The sequence below is a fragment of the Betta splendens genome, chromosome 16 (assembly GCF_900634795.4).
Source record: "Betta splendens chromosome 16, fBetSpl5.4, whole genome shotgun sequence".
In the NCBI taxonomy this organism is placed as follows: Eukaryota; Metazoa; Chordata; class Actinopteri; order Anabantiformes; family Osphronemidae; genus Betta; species Betta splendens.
Genome location: NC_040896.2, coordinates 20,517,022 through 20,538,693, shown reverse-complemented (window position 1 = coordinate 20,538,693; position 21,672 = coordinate 20,517,022). Strand labels below are relative to the sequence as shown.

The 21,672-nt window shown below is 46.4% G+C and overlaps 2 protein-coding genes across 4 annotated transcripts in view; one reads left to right on the top strand and one right to left on the bottom strand.

Annotated features, from left to right (window-relative positions):
- The first annotated feature begins 3,063 nt into the window (after nt 1–3,063).
- Nucleotides 3,064–17,947, top strand: si:dkey-122a22.2 (uncharacterized). 2 transcript variants are annotated; one of them, XM_029130255.3, is made up of 11 exons: nt 3,064–3,173; nt 3,858–4,014; nt 4,170–4,241; nt 4,332–4,408; nt 4,962–5,062; nt 6,357–6,473; nt 7,046–7,120; nt 15,033–15,171; nt 16,617–16,699; nt 16,773–16,869; nt 16,964–17,947. In XM_029130255.3, exons 2-11 carry the CDS (start codon nt 3,999–4,001, stop codon nt 17,129–17,131), a joined length of 945 nt encoding a protein of 314 aa, XP_028986088.1. In that variant the 5' UTR covers nt 3,064–3,173; nt 3,858–3,998; the 3' UTR covers nt 17,132–17,947. The 2 variants fall into 2 exon arrangements, with proteins under 2 accessions (XP_028986088.1, XP_028986087.1); XM_029130254.3 differs by having other exon boundaries at nt 3,127–3,302.
- Nucleotides 17,734–21,672, bottom strand: part of zfpm2a (zinc finger protein, FOG family member 2a) — a 126,779-nt gene continuing 122,840 nt past the window's right edge. For both annotated transcript variants that reach the window (XM_041067944.2, XM_029130253.3), the window contains one exon: nt 17,734–21,363. In XM_041067944.2, the coding sequence (XP_040923878.1) occupies nt 18,809–21,363 (2,555 nt within the window). In that variant the 3' untranslated portion in view covers nt 17,734–18,808. The remainder of the gene's footprint in view (nt 21,364–21,672) is intronic.

Here is a 21,672-nt window from a genome sequence, read left to right as displayed (position 1 = left end):
GCTGCAGCTCTTCAAGTGCACATGCACAATAAACTTGTCAGTGTGGGTAGAAAGAGGAACATGTAATAGAGACATCACGACGACTCCTGCTGGGCTCAGAGGAGCGGCCTCTCTCTCTCCGCGCGCGTGGCTATGCTGCGTATCACAGTAGATGCTGTACGGGCGTAGGAGCAGGTGTCGGGCCGACGGCTCCCGGGCCACACTGGACTGGCAGCACCAGGACTTCGTGTCCACTGGGCTGGAAACTGCATTTCTCAAGCGTAAATGAAGACTTGTTACTGTATTGATCAATGGTGCACTTCAACAGCGAGGGGCTGAAATCGATGCACACCGCATGGAGTCTGAAGAGCGATGCCTGCGTTGCCTGCACTCCTGAACACCCCTGAGCTCGCTCATAAATAAATGAAAGAGACAGACAAGCATTTCCTGAGATATTGCTTGTTTCTGTCAGGGATAGAGCTGCTGTTTACCTTTTCACCTTCCCGTTGACTTCTTACCTTTGAATCCAAAACAAAGCAAAGGCCATTTAGACCTGACAGATTACAAAGTGTACATTATGGTCATAGATTTCTGCCATGAGCTGGTCTGATCCAAGGATCTGCCGCTGATATTTTTGGTATCATGCTGGTTGCAGCTTAAGTTGCTGAGCTCTAGCTGCTGCTGATATTTCAGTATAGAATAAGAATAGCTTCCCAGCAGACAGGCTTTCGTTGCTACATGACCTAAAATCACAGCGAATGTTTAACGCAGCGGTTCGCCTTTGAGCAGGGGCTTTGGAACAGCCCACCAGCATTCAATGCAGTGGATTTAATAAAGAAAAAAACAACATGCTGCGCGATATGAATGCCCCAGCAGTATTTGGCGATGCCCTTTGGCGATAAAGCTAGCCTGGTGCGGAAATGTCACCCAGTTAACCTGTTATACGCGACAAAGCCGATAAGACAAACAGGAAATGGCTTTTTATCCACCTGCCATTGTATCTCAATTGCAATTTGATGTCAGGTAACATCTCCTGTGTGAGTGTGCGCGCATCAGTGTGCATGTTTCCTAAGAAATCCATTTTTTAGCTTTGGAGTCCAAGAGGACAGCAGAAGGGAAAAGCTTTGCTCAAGGAAGAGCTGCACCTGGACGCGGAGGTGTGTAAAAAAATGTCAAAAGAGGCAGGTTGTTATTTGCACCAGGACTCGGCCCTCCTCTTCGTCTCCAGCGGCTGGCCCGGCCGGCACACAGTCCATCTGTTGTTGGGGAAAGGTGCCCTCAAGCAATGCGTTGTTCCATTACCTGCTGAATTTCAAATATTGTATCACAAGGTGACCCGGCGCTGAGAGGATGGCGCTGCGTCTCCCTGCACCAAAAATGTGGAGCTGCTTCGCGTGGATTCAGGGCAGATTTTGTTTGAGCAATATCTAATTAGAACTGCAAAGTGTAAAACGCAATCAACTGTAAAGACCATTGTTTTTCTTTTAGCTGAAGGACAAAAAATACCAACAGTATAAATAATGTCAGTTCCACATTTTAATTCCTAAAGAAATAGAGCTATTGAATGTGAGGAAATATGTGTTTTAAATTACAGCTACTGTATCATATGAAAGACCTCCATATCAGGTCTAATAGTTACAGGGTTCAAACACTGCTGGAATGTGTTTGATTTGTTGTGCGTCAGGCATCAGAGTGTAAAGCCTTGAACCCTGGTTCAGGAATCTAACAGGCTCACTACAAGTAACAGCCTTTAGTCAGGCAGCCAAGGACATCATGCATCATCAGAGTTTTTCTGTGATACTGTGGCAGATCTCTCTCCTGGAATTAGTTGTCTTTCATTTCCCAGAGGGGCCAGACGGCGGAGGACCTGTGTGTTCTGCACACCGCTGTTCAGACTGACAGGCCACATAAAGGTTAAGGACTGAGGGACTTGTTTGAGTGGCATCCGCAAACCGCAGGAGGAAGCTACGGTGGTCGGATCCTTCTCTCAGTCCTAATTATGTGGAGCTGGAACAGAAGCATAAGACTGAGAAGGCCCAGCGTCATTAGCTTTAATCAACCCCCCCGAAACAAAAACAGCACACACGCAGCCTGACAGTGAGTCAGTACCTGACATTCATCACTTTGGTCCAGCCAGCCTTTTTAATTGCTGCAGCAAATTCACTACATGGCTGCAGCCACCAGTCACATCCCAAACAGGGGTTATTGTACAGGTGCTGCTCTGTCTAGACAGTGTTTAATAAATAAATGGTGGAGGAAGTCACTGGCATCACTCTCTCTTTTGAGAGGGAGACATAAAACTCAGAAATATGAATGAAAACGCAATGAAGGCCTTGCGGTCCCTTAATGATGCAGCACAGCACCTCTGATGTCACTGATTGTCTGAAACTTGGATCGGTTCCTAAAATCACTAAGCTGCGTTATCTGATGTCTCTCTGGCGTCTGAAATATGCAGGAAGATTACAGACGTGCAGCACAGCCAAACAGCGAGTCCAATTCATAACAAGTATGTGTGGACGTCTGGGAGGGTGATGTTGAATAACATCAGTATGGGTGTCACATACTCTGAATGACGCAAGCCAGCCCACTTTGGCGTGCGACACAAGTATGACTGCACAAAAACACCAATTTGCATGTATTAGTAGTTCTACAAGCAGCTGTCCCCCCATAAATGTGCTATAATGGGCACAGGCAATCAGGTCCAGTTATATATAAATGTGTGTGTGTGTGTGTGTGTTTGTGTGTGTGTGTGTGTGTGTGAGTGTGTGTGTGTGTGTGTGTGTGTGTGTGTGTGTGTGTGTGTGTGTGTGTGTGTGTGTGCGTGTACAGTACATGTGTGTGATATATTTGCTTTATCATCTCATATCGAATACACATATACATTACTTGTATATACATTTTTATTGAGGAAAGTGAGACCAGAGCCTTGGTTTCAGACTATCATTGTCTATTTGTTTTTATAAATATACTATATTATATTATTTTGTTGATCTTTTTGCTACATTCCTTGGTGAGTGCAATGCATAATGATGTTGAAGACAGGGTGGGTTTGCGGAATACAGTGACTCCTGCAGGCCAGTAGTGGTACTGCTTCATGTCAGAAGGAAACTGCTGCTTTTACATAACACGATAGGATTAATTATGTCCTTGTCGGCTCCTGTATCACCCGGAAGTTGCTCTCACCATTCATTCGGGTGCGTATTTGCATACAGTAAACAACCAAGAAGCTTTATAACTAACGTCTATTAGCCAAGATATTTAAAATGCGTAGAAAACCCGAAGCTCGTACATCAAGTGAGGAGCGCGTCAGTCCTGACAAGCAGGTAAAGAAAGCGTAGCGGTAGCACTTGGTTTTAAGGACACCTGTGTTCGCTGCCACTAATTATTAGTATGAGAGTAACACGTGTTAAGACATTTTATGTAAATATATGTGCTACCTATGTTTTATTGTTGTCATTGTTGGTATTAACGTTAAGGGGTATGATACGTCCCTTTATTTATTAGAACTAACACATACCTGTCTCCAATATGAGACCAAAGATATTTTTATTATTTTAGCGTATTGTTTTGCACAAATCTTCAACCACATCAGTCGTCATCTTCAGTGCGCCACGGTTAATGCAGATGTTTTTATAATAATGCTTTAATACAGCTTTTAGTTGTAATTACGTGTGTTATTGTTATGGTCAAACCTGTTGCTGTTCTTCTCCTTGTCACTGTAACACAAATGCTGTAGGTACAGTATAGGAATCATAAGAGTCATAAGATTAGGAGAGCAGCATCTATTACACACAAATATGTATATGCGTTTTGTGAAACACCTGAGATTAGTTTAATATTTGATATAACATCGTACTTTTTTTTTTTGCATTCACTAGGATCCGAAACTTCTGCGGCGGACTGAAGCTAAAGGCAAAGTAACGTATTGGTCGGTGCTCATAAACATTGGGAAATGTTTGCTTTTAATCGTCATCATCCCTCCGTTTCTCAACTATGCATCGCTCCAGAGAGAAGGACAGATGCTCGTGCCCAAAGGTTCTGTTCTCCAAGTCATTATTCTCTTCATATTGGTGTCATATGTATCTGAGGTTTCAAAAGAGTTTTAAGTGTCTTTAAAACTCCAAGCCAAATGGGAAATATTCTGTGAAGGCTATTTTTTGTTCATTTTTTTCTGTCCTTATTATTTCTAGATGGCCAGATTGTTGATGTTGGCTTGGGTCAGAAGATGCATTTACTGTGTAAAGGAAAAGGGATACCAGTTGGTGATTAAATATTGTCTTTGAATGTGTCATCAACATTTTTGATTGGTCTGTCTCTCGACTGAGCTCTGCCTAAACATGCTTTTCTTTTAGTTGTACTGGATGGACCAGCTGGAATGTCCTCAGACATCTGGTTTTATATCCAAGAAAGTCTGGCCACAATGACAAAGGTGGGAGAATTACTGCGTTAAACAATTTTATGCGTGAAATTATTATTGTTTTTACAAATCAGAACTGAACACTTTAGATAAATAATTTTTCTAATAATACATACTCTAGACGGTGGCTTGCACATCCATTGCTCTGACCAAGCTTCACTCTGTGGTACATATATCACCATGGAGTCTGCTGCTGCTAAAGCAACAGTGTTGTTTGTTGCCAGGGTCACGCAGGGACAGTTCTGTCACATCGTGTCTGATCAACAAGGACTAAGCAAAGCAGAAAGTTGGGTCTGACAGCATGCCCCATGTTGTTTGTCTGAAATGTGGCCCATATGAGATCACAGGACAGAATCCCCAACTAACCTCAGCACAATGAAAGTTCCGGAAACAAAGTGACCTTGTTCTGTTTACATTGGTCATCACTGGATTACATCATTCATATAGCGTTATTTTCTTTAACCATCATACTATTACATATGCAGAAAGAAAAAAACTTGTATACAGAGGCATTTCATATGCATGCAGGAATAAAAACACTGCCATTGTCTGTCCCGCTGCTCAGGTCTGTACCTACGACAGAATGGGACTGGGTTTCAGCAAGCGATCGATGCAGAATGAAACCACAGGAACCGAAAAAGTTTGGGGCATGTCAACAACTGGACGGTAAGTCCAGTCAGGTTGAGAGCTCGTAACATAAACAGCAGCAGAACACTTGTATTAGTCAGTGAGAGTGTCCTGCTGCAGAGACATGTGATCTGTTCAGTCTGTGTCGTTTATGTGATGTAATGTAATGTACAGTATCGGTAAAATACAGGTAAATCTGGCTCCAATAACTGCTAAAAGCCACGATGTGAGGCTGATCATCTTTAATGACACCTTTTTCACCGTCTATTACTGGTTCCTGCAGCAGAAGCCTATAGGAGGGCAAGAGCTTGGAATGATGCCACAGCCTTGTGTGGGATTCACAGTCATAGGTTACATAATGTCTGCCCAAGTTTATACCTACCACTACTGCTCATTTGTGCATCCTTGTTCTTAAATACATAATACAGATACAAAGAGGTGAGAAGCAAATCCTTTTTTTTTTTTTATAAAGCTGTCAGATGTAGTGTTTGAAGGTAAAGGAGGTGATATTTGTCAAACAACCTGCTGTAGTTACATACTTTAGTAGCTATTCTGCTGCAATATGCTACAGTAACATGCAGCTGTTCCACTGTTATTCTAAAGTGGAACAAATAATCATGTAGAATCCATATTTACATGATGAACTGGCTGCCTTCCTCCCCTAAACGCCGTCATGCCTCACACTGGGGAGGAACTGGGCTGCAATCTCTCCGCCTTTGACACCGTGATGTGTTTCGTGGAGCCTTAAATCTGCCTGTGGGACGAGCAGGCAGAGTTCGCTGATGGTCAGCCGTGTAGTTTACCTTGGCATCTGGCCCAGAAAACAGGCGGACGCCCATTTGAGATGCATGCAATCAATTCAGAAGCTCAAGAATTTTTTTTAATAGCTAACCTTGTGTGATGTCTTCATTTCAGTTTGATTTATTAGAACAACAAACACTGAAGAGCAGCTGACTCTCTATATCCATGCGATATAAAGATGAGGCTCAGTGTGTTGATGGTTGTTTTTTTCCTGTGGACAGGAGCCAGCAGTTCCCCCTATTCAGCTTCAGTGGTGCTGTTTGTATGTGGAGGGTCATTTTATATATAGAATGGAAAATACACCAGGTGTTTAATAAAGTTATTTAAATTATTGTTGTGATTTGTAACTGTTCTGTTTTCCACCTCTTCTGTGGGATCATTAGAGACTGATGAGAGTAATGATGTCATATTTATCTTTTAGGTTTAGTCCTGCGTCAACCTGCAGTAGCTGAGCATGTACACCTTCTGACCCAGTTTTCTATGAAGCATCCCTTGGTTTGGGGCAGAAATAAATGACTGTGTTGTCTCCCAGGATGGTGGATGATCTGCACCGTCTCCTGCAGGCAGCGGGCGTAGCCAAGCCCTTCATCCTGGTGGGCTCTGCACTGGGTGCACTCAACGCCAGGTTCTACAGCCACATTCATGATATGTGAGTATAAAGTACTGGAACCAAATAAAGAAGAATTCCTCTTGCAAATGACTGTATATACAGTAAGTCAGAGTAATCAGATTTATAGAATAGAATAGTAACAACACTTGTGTTTAAAAATTGAGACACGTTGAAGATGTTATTAGTGTTTTAACTGGGGAAAACCAAAATAAACTTTAACAGTTTAACAGAAGCATTTTCTAGTGTGCACATCATGGCCTGTAACTCAGCCATTTTAGAGACAACAGTGTGATTAACTCCACCCTCGCCTGTACCGGGAATGAAAGATTTAGTAGTTAATCAGGCACGAGGTTGCTGACGTTAAGGAAGAAGATGAGGCGGTGATGAGTGGATGACACCTATCCAAATGGAAATATTGCCCCTGGGCCTGGCGAACGTGTGGTCGTCTGCCTGCAGGGACACAGGACAGACAGATTTCCAGCAAGACGGACCAGGATGACACCATCCATCTCACAGCCATTATAGCCCAGTCAGGGAGGGGAACACGGGCAACGGTGGTCCATGTGCCTTACCTCATCCCAGTGTGTGGGTTTTTCTCTCTTTGTCTCCAGGCAGGTGTCAGACCTGGTGCTGATTGATCCCATCCCAGAGGACATTTTCGAGGAGGACCAGTGGAAAGAGTACTGGTGAGTGTTAAGGAGGCTTCAGGGTCACGGAGAGGACAGAGGAGGAGATGAGAAAGGAAGAAAGGAGCACAGGAGGAAAAGAGGACATGTAGATAGTAGCATATGAGCAGAATCTAGAGAGTATAACAGCAGAGGTAAAGGAGTTGCAGAAAAGAGAAGCGTGGAAGAAGCCAATAGGAGGAAAAAGGAGTCGTGAAGGGCAGAGAGGAGCAGATAAAGAGCAAAGAGGCAGAAAGGACAAGGCAAAGCATTCAACACGCTGATTGGGTAAGGAGACAGACAAACTACTGCTCCAAACTCCTCAGTTATTGGCTTTGTTGTGAAAGGAGTTGATTATCTTTTCTGGGTGGATCATTAGCATGATTAATTAGCGGTCAAAGAAACTCATTAGCCGATTGCACTCTTTTAGCATGAGAAGTAACCGATAAGGGCTTTTGGTGGTGATCAGCACTAAGTGACAGCATAATAGCTTCGCTTTAATCCTCCAGGTGAGATACGTGTCAGGCTGTAGTCGTTGTCGTGGTTTACATCTCATTAGCCAATAGCTCTCATACAGGGTCATTATTAATGATGAACCAGGGTTGGAAGGTAGTGAGGTTACACACTACATACAGTATTTGACACAAGTGTCAAATACTGTATGCAACTCTCAGAAGATCCCTGATTGTTTACAAGACACTCATTAAAAGGCCCACAATAATTAACGCTGTTCTGAACTCACCACTGAACAGCTACAGAATAAACAAATCACAGAAATATGTTTTTGTCAGTTGCAGCAACGATCAAAATGTCTCCTCTGCCTCAGAACACAGTAGATGTAGACGCAGGAGCAGGAGACCTGTCATTTGAAATGTAGTGTTTTCTGTATTACACAAGCAAGTTCTGATGAAAGTCAAGAAACTCAGCCAGACAATAAAAGAATAACAATTACCAGAGCAAAGAAACTGCCCACGTAGCGCTTCCAAACAACGCAGCGCACTGGAGACCACGAACAAGCACATTCCTCCAAGATCATAAGACTTTTCCTTAATTTAAACAGAATTTAAATTCAGAATTCAGTTTTTGGACCTTTTTGTGCAAATTGTGATGTTCAGAGCTGACTGTTAAGTTCAGAGAGTCGGTTGAGTTTGTGTTGAGTAGTTTTTAATCCACTAAGGGCAGGTTTAATAATTAAACTGAGGTTCTCTTGCATTTAGTGAGCAGCACCTCTCCTCCTGCTGGTTCACAGGCTAAGTTAAGCACCAGTGAAGCACTTGTACCTCCATCACAGCAACGTTTAATTGCTCGCTATGACCTAGTCGACTTGCTGTGATATGACAGAAGCATACTATTAAATCAAGTGATCTTGCGTTCCGACGTGGCTCATCCCCAGCCCTGCCCACCAGGATGAACCTGCAGCTCTCATAAGCACCAGTCTAACCAGATAAGAAATGGATCCTTGAAAATGGCCTAATTTGTACATGACTCAAAGTGGAGCAGCACCATTTGTCAGGGGTATGTGTCCAATTATCCTCTGATTAATAGGCATTCATTTCACTGAGTACATGACAGGGTAGCCACAATCCAATTACTCTGTGGAGAAATGAAATGAACCTAAGACTTAGGTTTACTCTGTGGAAACAGTTTGATCATTGGCGTGCGATTAGAAAATAGAAACAAGATCGGGGCGTATGAGCCACCGTTGGGATCTGAACAACGGAGAAGAGCAGCGTCCGTTCGGCGGTGCTGCATGCAGGCGTGCGTTTTTCTCCCTTTTGATATGGGTTTAGCAGCCACGTGAGGTCTTACAGTATTTGCTACACAAGATAAGCAATGCAGGCGGGAGCGCGGCTGCACCTGAGCAGGATTGTGGGGCGACCGTATCAGCGCCGCGCTGGGACCGGAGGATTTACACATCAAAGGCTTCCTCATTAACGGAGGCTCACTCCCAAAATTAGTTGTGTCACATTCTACAAAACGACCCGCAGCCGTCCTCCCGGAGCGCCTGGTTCGCTCGTGCGCGCGTGGATCTGCTGCATGCGGGTCAAGCGCGCTCCCCTCTGCAGACGCCGCAGCATGTGCCTCGTATCCTCGCTGGCATCGACGGCGCTGCCTGACGAACAATCAAGCGACGAGTCAAGCGCCAGAGATTAGGAGAAGCCCCAGCGTACGTCTGGACAAACTGCACTCAGGACAGGAGCCAGTGAGGCGCTTTATTCCCCAGCAGAGGCAGAGGCAGCTCTGTGGACAGCAGCCTCCACCGTGCGGCTGAATGTGAATCCAAGCACACGGTGGAAACCATTGCATTTTGCAGCTCAGCCTTGTGTTGAATGCTGTGAGATGAAGGTTCCCTTTAGTGGCAGCTGAAGCTGTGTTTGCATCAGCCTTTCTTACTCTGCGTCCGTGGTGCTGAGCTGCACCGGGCCTCCAACACCTTTATTGCAGGAGACGGTGAAACAAGCTGCGCCGTGCTCTAAACGCGTGACAGGGAGGAGGCTTTGATCTCTCTGAGGTTCTTAATTGTCAGCTCTCAGTATGTTTGGAGCTTCTGCTCGTGTGTTCGCAGCCTGTTTTCGCTGCTCGTGTTGCTGCTGCTGCTTCTTTCTCACTGCATTGGTGGTCTGGATGTGGCGCTGTCAATCAAGGTTGTGAACCATGAATTCACTAGCTCCCATCTGGCTGTGAGCCAAGTTTATGGTATTAGTATTATCTAGTATTCATTCATATTCTGAATTTTTTTATTGTGTTAATTTCTATAGATAGACAGTCCTCAGTCTGTAGATACGTCGCTACTCCTGGTCTGACCTACAATGGACATTACCTGTTTACCTTAATGTCTGATGTCAATTAACCAAAAAAGACAGACGAGCAAATGAAGTCACAGATATTAGAATACACTTCAAGAAATGTCTCAACTTTTCTGAAAACAAGGATTGTTCACATGCCATTAAATTCAAATAGTACAAATCTAAAAGGCTACAGATACTGGAGCTTGAGCGTCGTCTTTCTTGTGTGTTCCTCGCTCTTAAAGTAATTTACCCCATGGGGGACGTCTCTGCTCTCGTCTAATGGGAAGGTCCTTATACTTTAATGAATGCTGATTGAACGACAAACCCTGTGTTTTAATGTAGCATCGCTGTGTCTGGTGCAACTCGGCCCTCGCTGGAGAACCACTTCAAAGTCTCGTCATTGCTTCCCTCTGCTTCTCGCTTGTTTTAAGTAATAGTGTTTCTGCCTTTGGTGATTATTTGATCCTTTGGTTTCTCTGTGTAGTTACGAGAACCGTGGCTGATGCTTTAGCGGCTTCTCAGGTTTGTAACGGAGTTTTTGCGCACTTATGTGCCCATGTACTGCATCCGTGCCCTGGTGTGAGAGCCTCTGTGGGCCCAACACTTACTGTATCAGTGCCACAGTGAAAATGACTGTCTGATAGTCCCAGATGAGCCTCGCAGATGGACCTGATTCCGTAGCATCCACACCCGGCATATGCATGTCACACAAACCCACTTACTCGCACAGCTCGCGCTCACCTGGCGCCCGCTCTGTATGACAGACAACATATGCTTGTCACTTTGACTGATGGCCGCTCTGTTACACAACCACTGGATCAGGTTTGATTTATTACCCAGGCCGTGTTTAATATATACAGTAGACGGGGACAGTGGCTCTCTCCCTCATCACAGCACTTTGTTACAGACGCCTCTTCATCCTGTGTCTAGTTGATTGCACTTGCTCTTGGATGCTGCGATACTTAATGGAATGCTTTAAGTGGCATTATGCAATCTGTAAATATTAGATTTTTCCCCGTCTCTTCTGCCCTAATTGGTAAACGGCAGCAGCCAGCGATGACTTGTACAATCTGTACCTTAGTCCATTTGCTGTCACCGTGAACTGTGTTCAATAAACCGCTGGAGCACAGCCCAGCTAAACCCCCCCCCCCCCCCCTCAGGGATCCTCCGCTCAGATTGGCAGGAATCACCCGAGCAACGGGTGGAGGAATGGACAAAGAACAGTGGGAGAAACAAAAGATGGAAAAAAGAGGCTGCAGCGTGATCTGAGGACTGTTGCCTCACTTTAACTAACTTACACAGCTCTTCTATTTTTATCAGTTAATGTCACAGCTCTCTGCTTAGTTTCACTAACTACTGACAATGACCTTATTACTTTGGTCCTTAAAATGTTCTTGAATCCTACTCTGACCCAGTGGTGGTGCAGATGCTGCATGTGCGTTGACTGCTGCTCCAGAGCCAGACCAGCTGAGCTGTAAAACCACAGCCGTATTCCCAGTTGCCAGTGATGTGAATTAAATTTCAATGACCTTCTTACTAAGTCAAGTAACATGCAAATGTGAGCGTGAGATCGTCTTGGCCTCCTGAATAACTGGTCCTGTTGTGCTCAGAACACAAACCTATATCTGGGCTTTTACATCTAGGCTTTGATATACACGAGCCATGTGGTGCTGCAAAGGCCTCTTTCATCAGTTCTTCCCAGACTCAGCTGCCTGCTCCTGATCCTCCCACCTCATCCAGAGACAGGCAGAGTTAAGATGGCGTAATTAGAACCACTGAAAGCTGAACTTTGCTGTGACACTCCATTAACGAAGCAGGGCTGCTGCGACCTCTGTTTGTAATCTGATGTGCTGATGGAGACAGAATGGTGGACTGTGGTGCAAGAGTGACACCTTGTGTTCAAGTTTGGTATCACACATTACAGTTTTTGGACTACAACTTTATATTGGGTGAAATCCAACATTGACCGTCTACTTGTATAATTGGTTTGGCATTTTGAAATTTATTGTCCACACACTGTCCATCATCAAATCAATAAAGTGAATCAAAATAACTAACAAACTATTGGCAATGCTGATATGTTCCTAAATCCAGCTATTGCATGCTTTATTTGCCTTTCTTGGCCGCCATTAGCAGATTCTGGGGAATTTACTGTACTTAAGGTAATAATCAAATAATATATTCATCATTCTAAGGGAAGTAAGCACAAAGCAACTGCATCAGTAAATACATGATAATGACTTATTCCCTTTTAGTGACATATGGCCACATTCTACTGATGCAACATAAAACCTAGACTCCTCTGAGTTCTCAGACGTTTAAGGGGTTCCTCTGTGCTCTGTTTATGTTATTGTAGTTATCACTGTATTGTAGTTATTGTAGTGGTCCAACCATTTGTGTCTATGTCTTCATGCTACGTTAACAGAGTCCGGGTCTGACGGACATCATTTAGCACCTGTGGTGGTCCAGGCATTGCGCTCTGTTCCACTTTAGTTTCATCCTGTTTTAATGTCAGACTCATAGTTGGGAAGATTTTTCACTTTAACTATCAAGCAAAGATTAGACTTGCTCCGCCTGTGATGGAGTGGCCTGCCTGCATGCGAGTCACCAGCTTCAGGGTCTGCAGTCTGCAGAAAGCTACAGAAGCCCTTAAAAAAGGTTGCTTTGGCATAATAGTTGAGCCCCGTGTAATAGTCTGTGTTTAAATGTTCCCTGCTCATTGTAATAGTTGGCAGAAGCTCATGTAATAGTTGGTGTTTTGTGTGTGAGCAGGCTCTCAGGTAACAGAGGCCCCGCATATGAAATGAGATGGTAATGAGGAGGAGGAGGGGAGCCTTATCACTGCAGGGCCAAATTCCGACAGTGAATTGCGCAGTTGTAACAAAAGTAACAGAGCGTCCATTCAGCCTGCACTAATCCAGATGGGAAAGTCAAACAGCAGAAAGTCCACGGCACAAACTCATTTCATCACTTTATTAATTTAGATATTGCCTCCGTGCTCCTGTGGGGAGAAAAAAAAGAGCCCCTCTGAAATGACCAACATCGGTGAGGCGTTTTGCTCTACATGGTTCCCCCACTTCGGCTCCTCCTGTTATCTGTTTAATTCATCCCGCCAATCTTGGCTGTCTTTACCCACTAAATTTCCCTTTGACACGCATGCCTTGCTTCACATAATCCTCACTCCGGGGCAGAATTAAAAATGGAAAAAAAGGAGTGAGAGGAGGGAACAGGACAGGTGGCTGGAGAATCCTTGAAATGGCGTTCAATGGCAGACCTGGGGACGATTTGACCAGATTGGAAGGAGTGGGAGAGCTCCTCTTTATTTATGGAACCGTGGGGTAAGAAAGGGGCGACGAGTGGAAAATGACGTCCCCCGAGAGCCAGGTCAAAGAGTGAACAGCTGCAGGAAAGGGACGATGAAAACGTCCAAATGCCACGATGTGTAGGTCCAGTTTGAAAAGTTCCCCCCGACTTAAAACGCCGCCGATCCGAGGCGACGCCCTGTGTTTTGCCTCCGCCGTTGACCCGTGGGGACTGTTTGCTGCTCCGTGAGTGTGGCACACGCTTTATCTCAGCTATTTGTAGCAGTTGAAAACCCGCGTCCCAGCGTTTCCGTGGCTTTTATCTGGCCAATCAGCGCCGTGCTGCTGTCATGCTTTAGCAGAGCTGAGCTGAGTCGCAGCGCGTCCTATCAACGAGAGGGGGAACGGCTCATTTTACACAGTGCACGTTGGCGATGCGGCCGCGATACCGGCGGAAGAGTGGCAGCGAAGCGGAGCTGAGGCCCTTTGTTAAATGTTTACTGTGGCAGGTTCAACTTGTCGCAGTGCTTTTCAGACGGCGCCGCGTTTGTAGCGGTGACAAGATTAGTTCATTAGGCGGCGAGTCCGAAATTCTGGAGCAGCGAGCAAAATATCCTGAGCAATGGTTGAATTGAATTCATAGCTTCAAAGTTGGGAAAGTATTTGTGCATTTACTGCGTGGAAATGTCAGGACTGTAGGTTTCATCAGCTGTGGTCTGTCCATGGAGAGGCTTCTGCTCACACTCACTCATTTGTCCAAAGAAATAAATCCCTCACTTCCTGATTCTAACATTGTGATTGTGAATTGACTTTTTTCAGTTTGTTTTAGCTTATTGGACACGAGCTGACCTGCTGTAAGCATTTATCAGGATTTAAGGTAAAATAATGATTCCGTTCATTAGAACATGTGTCCACGTTGACGGGCTAAACAGGGACGCGTCTCCGGGCCGAGGTGTCGGCTGCGTGTGGGCGCAGGATCCACGGCGCGGCGGCAGCGGCGGCGGGGCCACTATTGATTGGGCTCCACAGGCTGAGACCAGCCAATTCAGAGCACCAGTGAGCCGAGACCGATTGGGCCTCCTGAGTTACAAAATCCCACCGCTCTTCTTTTCTCATCTGCCAGAAAAAGAGTATTTCTCATTCCCCAGGCAAATGTTTTCGAAGAGAAAGTTTGAGATTTCGGTTGAAAAACACTGGTGGAAGGCAAATATCATGTTTGACTGTGTTACCGTCGTGATCATGAAATTGTCCTTGTTCTAATAGTGATGTTCAGACTTTGTTAAGTACCGTGAACCGAGGGGCGAACACTTACTGACGCTCTGTTGTCATAGAAATATTTGCAAACATTGTTTTAGCAGAACCTGGAAATGAATGTGGATTTGCAGATGATTTTGAATTTCTTGACTCAGAGTGGACCCGTCTTTTATTCCAGTCTCCATATTTACTACAGTAGATGAAATTTTGAGGGCAGATTATTTCACAGTCAAAAAAAGACCATTTCCATGGCAAAAAAAGGAAATTGTCGGGAGGCGCTTTGTCAAAAATGAAGCATCGAGCTTCCAGAACCGGTAAAGACTCTATGGATCCATATGATGAAGGTTACACTGGATGGACCTAACTGATCAGCATCTGTAGGTGGGTCCAGAAAGGTAGAGAGGGGGTGATGATGTTAGCTGATGCTGGAACTTTGTTTCTTTATTCACCAGTTGGTAAATGCAGTTAAAAATGTGTGGGCTCACTTTAAACAAGAGGAAGTCCAAAAATACAGACAGGGTAAAGAAAAAAAGTGTTTGTCCGGTGCTTAACGTTAGTGTGTGCGTGTGTGCGCGCGTGTGTTCTCAGGCTGGGTAAACTGGTGCCTTCCCTCCAGGCCAGGCAGTTCTCCGCAGCGACAGGACTCAGCCGCATGCTCATTATCCTGGGGGCGATTGAGCCAAGTATCAAAGGCGAAGATGTCCCTGAGGAGGTCATCCAGCGCCAGGTCAGACACACACACACACACACGCGCACACACACACTGTAATGAAGCTTTGAAGAAGGCATGAACTGTCACCGTAGAAACTATGACAGTGGATTTAGGCATGAATAAAACAAAGCATAAAAATTGAAATAAAGTAAAACTGTGACATTAATGGGGAAGTTCAAAAGTCACCATTTTACTATTTGGCCCCATTACTCACTGTGTGTGTATTTAGGGATTGTAAATGCACTGCTCCCATCTCTGAGGTGCAGCCACAGGATGGTGCTAGTGTAAGAATAATCTGGTGTCTCCGTGAGCAGGGACCAGCGGGTGATGATTGCAGGAGCTTTTGTCTTCCTACTGTCAGAGAGCATGAATTTGCTATGATATGACACCTCACGTCATTTTTAAATAAATGAAGACCGAACCCGTTGCTGGAGGTGACGTGACGCCGCGGCTGCTGACGGGTCATGCAGGAAGGAGCCTGTTCATATAAGCTACAAGCTTTTCCCTCTGCGTTGCAGATGAGGTTTTGAATTTTGCACCACTCAGATTGGCGTGAATCACACAGAACACACTCCTGCCTGTCGTATGGGCCCATAGTTATTTCGAGACTCGCTGTGGAAAACATCTGAGGCAGAGGATGAGTAATGGATTCTGAGACAAACACCCAATACAGTGCTGACACCTTATTTTAATAGGGACACGCTAACACTTGTGCAGGGGCAGCGAAAGGCTCAATTTGTAGCCGTTCTTCAGAAACAACATAATCCGGCTTCACATTGGACGCTGTTTGTTTAGATGAACAACTTGCACTTTAGCGTCCCTCCCTGAAAGCTCAGTGACATTTTGTACAGCAGCATTAAATAGTTTCCTGCAGCTGCCTGCGCGACGCAATGACGCCCGCTTCGCGATGAATGCGGACGCTTCGTTAAGGCGCCTCGTCCTCCGCTGCCAGCCACCCACGATTTGATGGCAGTTGTGATGAGGGACCCATTTCAGCTTTTCAAGTATTACAGTTGTTGCCAAGGAGATAAGGACATCATTGTGCATGAATTCTCCAAGGACAGAGGAGGGTTTTGTAGAGCGGCGAGTGAAGGTTATAACACGCAGGCACACGTAGCGAGCTCAGCCGAGCGTGCCGTCCGTTTCTCAAGGGCATGTTCTGTAACCACTGCTTAATTGAACTGGAGCACAATTGTTTGCGGCTACTGTACGCTAACGGCGCCGCGGCTCGGTTTGGCGACTCACGTCTGTCCTGTGAGTGTGGGCCAACTTTCCCCACTGAGAGCAGAGGCACATGAGGTCCACTGGGTCAAAACAGACAGCTGAGACCTGAGAGTCTGCTAATATGGAGTCAAGTCAGAGGAGAGATTTAAGTATGAGCGTGTATGCGCTCAGAATAATGTTTAAAGGAAACAGATTCTGTGACTCGTGTATATTTCTCTTCTTTGTGTGTCTCACAGAAGTACCTGCTCAGTAACCCCGCCCATCAGAGCAGTGCTGTGGATGAGCATTATTTTTTGAATGAAAGTGCAGCTCAAGTGAGGTACGGCAACAAATGACATGTACTTGTTGTTTTCTCATTACATACAGTATAAACCCTGTTTTCTGCCTTTAAGGGACATCACCAAGTTCAAACCGCTGTCCAGCAGGATGACGGTGAGCGCGATCACCGCTGACTCCTTTGACGGGCAAATGCCGGAGCACCTGAACCAGGTGAGAACGGCCGAGTCTCTTCTCGCTGCGCGCGAACAATGCGGCGGCAGCCGTCGTCCGGGAGGCTCACCGAGTCGTCTCTTCCTCGCACCAGATGGTAGCTAAGCTTCAAAAGAAGTTTCTGGAGGAGTCCTACCCGTCAGCCAATCACGTCCACATAAAAGGAGCCGACTGGCGAATGATCTACGAGAAGCCATCTGCCATCAGCCAGCACCTGAAGAGGCTCGTCAACCAGCGACAGGCCGAGCAGCAGAGCCAGTGACCTCTGCCGCGGACGAGAATCTCCCAATATGTTTTAAATATTGAAGTTCTCTTTCTACCTTCCCCTGCAGCAATCACCAGAGATGGTCTACACGCCTGCTAAGGTTCATCAGCGATTCCACTCTAGAGCCCGTTTTTGCACCGCTCTGCTCCTTTTGGAGGCTTTTTAATTGAAGATAACTGAAGGGTATTCAGTGGGATGAAATATTTGCAGTCTCAGATTCATAAAATCTTATCTTTCAAGTTGTTCTTCATTCTCTTTACCTGATTGGCCAGTGCAAAAAAAAATTAATGTAGCTCCTTATCAATGGAACAGCCACACACATCACTGCTCAACCTGCTGCTCTGTATCTCATTTAGTTCTGTCCTAATATTCTGCTATGTTACAGTATATACCCACAGGCAGAGGTGAAACGCCGCCGCTGCACCTGCTTCAGTCGCTGCTTCCATGTAATTGAGTTAGATCACAACCAGACACAGACGTCTGCGTCTGGACTCCTGACATCATTTATTTTAGAAACAACAAAGATGTATCTGGTCATTAATTCTGAACATGTGTGTTTATGGACCCAGCGTACTGAAAGAAATCTCACACAGCAACGATTTATCCTGAGGATTTAAGTTTAATTATGACACCACATCAAAATAAAAATTTCCAACAGATCTGGAATTTAATTCCATCCATATACATGCATAGCAACAACGTTTTAAGAAACATTTTCTCCCATAATCAGGACATTGGAATGATCATTTTACATCATTTTCCCCACTGACCTCCCACCCATCGTGTTCACCAGCAATAAACTTGATTCTTGTGTCTTGAACTTTTTTTTTCCCGACGGGGTAACAAATAATTATATGCACAGTCCCCATTTCATAATACTGCTTTCAGTCGTCTCCCCTCATTTACAAAGTATTGCATTGAGAGCAAAATTCAAAAAGGGAGACCAAAGTGTATCATCAAACAGAAATACGAGTACTATACAAGAATGCTGCCATCCTCATGAAAACATCCACATCTGAGTTGAAGAAAAGAGACAGGGACAAACAGCCACATATGTATGCGAAGCCATGTGTATATGCCAAAATGCGAGCTGCAGGCTTGTGCCTGGCTGCCGCCTCCCAACATTGCTCTTTAAGGCCAGCGGGTCATTAGTAGCAATCTGCAAGTGACATTTTGCGCATATACAGAAACTGGTACAGCAAATAAGAATACACAAGTGCCTCAGTAGCTATTTTTGTGTCTAAAATGCATCTCATTTTTGAATTGTCTATTGTTTCATTGAGCCTACATTACAGTGTAAACAATATGTGTGCTACACAAGAATGACTATACAATAACATTACAAACAACTCTGATATAAATTTCATTTTGAATTTAAATTAAAATCACTACTCCTATTAATACTGATTGTAAAATAAATTAATGTGAAAGTGGCACCAATATTATTCTTGATTCCTTTTTCTCTTCTTTTTCTTTTTTAACCAATGGTCTTTGCATGTTTAAGTCTTAAAACGATGAAAGAAGAAGCTTCTCTTGATTGTCCACAAGCAGCGTTTAGCACTGCGTGATGCACTATTCCAGACACAACAGTGTACCAAAACAAAGGAGGAAAAAAGGGCTCAAAGTTTGGGGGGGACGGGAGAGGGGAGAAAAATGTGTCTCATTCTTCTCCATTTATTTTACATGCTCTGCAGCATGTGATGAACAGTAAAACTTCTTATGGGTAATAAAGTTTGATAGGTTGTTGAACTGGATGTCACACAGGCGACAGTACTTGCCGCTTCCAGAGCCGTTGACGCCTTTGTTGGCCGTGGGCGCCGCCTCCTCGCCGGGGGACTTGGAGGCGGGCGACATGTTCTCGTTGGAATCTGCCGGGTTCTCGGTGGCCCACGGGGGCGAGGCGTTGGCGCCCGGGCCGTCGGGCTGCGGCTGGTTCTCCTGCTGGGGCGGAGCCGTGCCCGAGCGCTCGTCGGGCTTGTGTCCCCCGTTGACGATGACCATGCCCCGGTTTTTGGGCAGCAGGGGAAGGGCCTCCTTGCCGGGGTGGGGGCAGCCGTTGGCAGCGGGCTGCTGGGCCGCCTCCCGGGTCGTTCCTGCGTCTCCCGCTCCCCCATTAACGCTCTGCTCCTGTTCGCTAGCCTCTCCCTGCATCGCTGGTCCCCCGGTCACGTAATCGGTGGGCTTTATCCCGAAGTACGGCGATATTTGCTCGGGACCTTTCACCTTCTTTATTGCTCCGGGATAAAGGCAGTGGGGCAGAAACATATTCTTGTTCTCGTCCTTTGATGGGATGAGCTGGGGCTCAGCAAAAGGCTTGAGTCCCGGCACAGGCCCCAGGTGAGGGGGAAACATGCCTCCATTCTGCACCATCACCTTCCCGTTGCCATTCTTCTCACATTTGCTTGGGCTCTTATCGTAGGCGTCATCGAGGTTGTTATTGCCTTCGCTCTTGACGTCTGGGAACATGCTCGACTCCAGGCTCCCAGTCTCATTGTGTTGCTGCTGCTGCGGCTGTTGCTGCTGTTGTTGCTGAGCGGCAGCGGCAGCGGCGGCGGCGGCCGTCGCTGGGCAAAAGTTCTGTTTGTGTGCCAGGTAGTTCTCCACTTTGTTAAAACTTATCTTGCACACTGCACATTCGTGATAGTCCAACAGTCTTTTGGGGGAGCTACATGTCTTGTCGGGGACTGGCGAACACTTTTTGCTGAGATCAATGGGAGCGTCCAGCTCCTGCGGCTCCACAGTATTGCATTTGGGAGCCAGAATAGGTTTAGTGACAGTCAGAGAGGCCTCCAGGTGTTTGGGAACCATACCTGGAAAGATATCACAGCGGGGGTGGAAGCGGTCCGCTAGGCTCTCTACAGCTTCCTGGGATGTGCAAGCGTTCATAGGGGGGACTCCGAGGAACCCGGGCTGCCCCATGGGGGGCCTCTGGTGGTCCTGGTCGGGGAGACACATTTCGTACATCTTCCTGCGTTTGCGGGTCCTCATGGTTCTCTGCATGGAGGGCACCTTGTTGGTGGACATGCGCTTCATGGGGGGGTCGTGGCGCGTGGCGCAGTAGTACTGCTTGTGGACCATGTAGGTCTCGTGGCGGCTGAAGGTGATGTTGCAGGCGTCGCACGTCGTCTTGGTGGGGTCGTTGTCGCTCTCCACCAAACCCGTGCTGGGGCTCTTGCCCTCCACCTGCTTGCCGTTGAGCCGCTCCTCGGCCCCGGTCGGGGTGGACACCTTCTTCGCCTGCGCTGCCAGATCCTTGTCGGGCCCTTTGGCCCCGGCGCTGATCATGTCCAACACGTTGGAGCTCAGACAGGTGGACTGCATGAGGTGGCTGTCGGCCTCCACGGGGTGGCAGCCGGCCAGCATGCTGACCGAACTGTGGCCACTGTTGGGGCTCACCGCCTCCGGGACTTTATCGGAGAGGGCGGAGAAGTCTGGCGATTTGGTCATGTGTTGCCAGCGACTGTTACAGTAGTGCTTTTTGTGGACCAAATAGTTGTCCAGGTTGCTGAAGGTGATGTTGCATTCGAAGCAGGTGGCCCCTTTGGGCATGAGGGGACTGTAGATGACAGGGGGGTAGCTGTTCCCTCCGTGGCGCAGCCTCCGGTGAACTAGCTCTGACATTTTAGCCAGAATCTCGGATGCCTGTGGGACTACGGAAATGTCTTGGGAGAAAGCAAACTGAGACAAGAAGGGGCCCATGGGAAATGTAGGCATGTTATGCTGCACAGGGGAGGAGGCCAGTCGGGGGCTGGAGGGCTCAGACTTGATCCTAGTGTAAGAGAAACTGGCTTTGCTGCCTGGGTGGGCCTCTCCCTTCTGAACTGACAGCATGGGCTTTTTCTCAGCCTTGTCAGCCTCCCCGTCTGTGCTGCTTTCCTTGTTGAGGGCCCCTTTGGGACTTCCCAGCAGAGCGTCCTTCCTGTTGGCCAGCTCAGCGCGGGCCTGCTGCTGCTGCTGCTGCTGCTGGAGGCTTTCCTCGGGCCCCCTGGGGGAATGCTCGGTGCCGTCGCCTTCCCTGTGAAGTTTGCTGCCGTGCCCGTGTAAGTCCTGATGCTGTAAGAGTTCCCTGTGGCTCTGGAAGCTGATATGGCAGTGATTGCATCTGAAGGCCGCCTGTGACAGGTGAGACATGATGTGATGCTGGAATGTAATAAGAGAATCTGCCGTGTAGTTACAGATTGTGCATTTCAAGCTGGTGCCAGGAGGGAGGCTCTCTTCCATTTTGACACCTGTGAAGGAGATAAAAGGGAGAAACGCTCAGAATCTCGCCTCCCACTTCTCCTTTAGAGGTAACTGTAGAAATCATCAAATGCTCCTGCATTATGCCAATCCACAAGATATATATTTTTCTGCTCATGGATAAACTGTCAACTGTGCCGGCTGACAGCAGGATATGTATATTTCAGAAAAAAAAGTCTTATCTGAGACCCCGGTAAAACTCACTTTCTGTCACCCCTTTCTAAAATTAAGCTGTAACAGCCCGTCTGCTTTAAAGATGGATTAAAAGTGGCCATCTCTAGGAAAAATCTACGGCTGCA

What these genes read in the sequence shown, in the direction of transcription:
- si:dkey-122a22.2 (XM_029130254.3), top strand. Translation starts at nt 3,243, where the DNA reads ATGCGTAGAAAACCCGAAGCTCGTACATCAAGTGAGGAGCGCGTCAGT. An exon ending in ACAGATGCTCGTGCCCAAAG is followed by an intron (nt 4,015 to 4,169) that starts GTTCTGTTCTCC and finishes TATTATTTCTAG; the next exon opens with ATGGCCAGATTGTTGATGTT. An exon ending in GACCAGTGGAAAGAGTACTG is followed by an intron (nt 7,121 to 15,032) that starts GTGAGTGTTAAG and finishes GTGTGTTCTCAG; the next exon opens with GCTGGGTAAACTGGTGCCTT.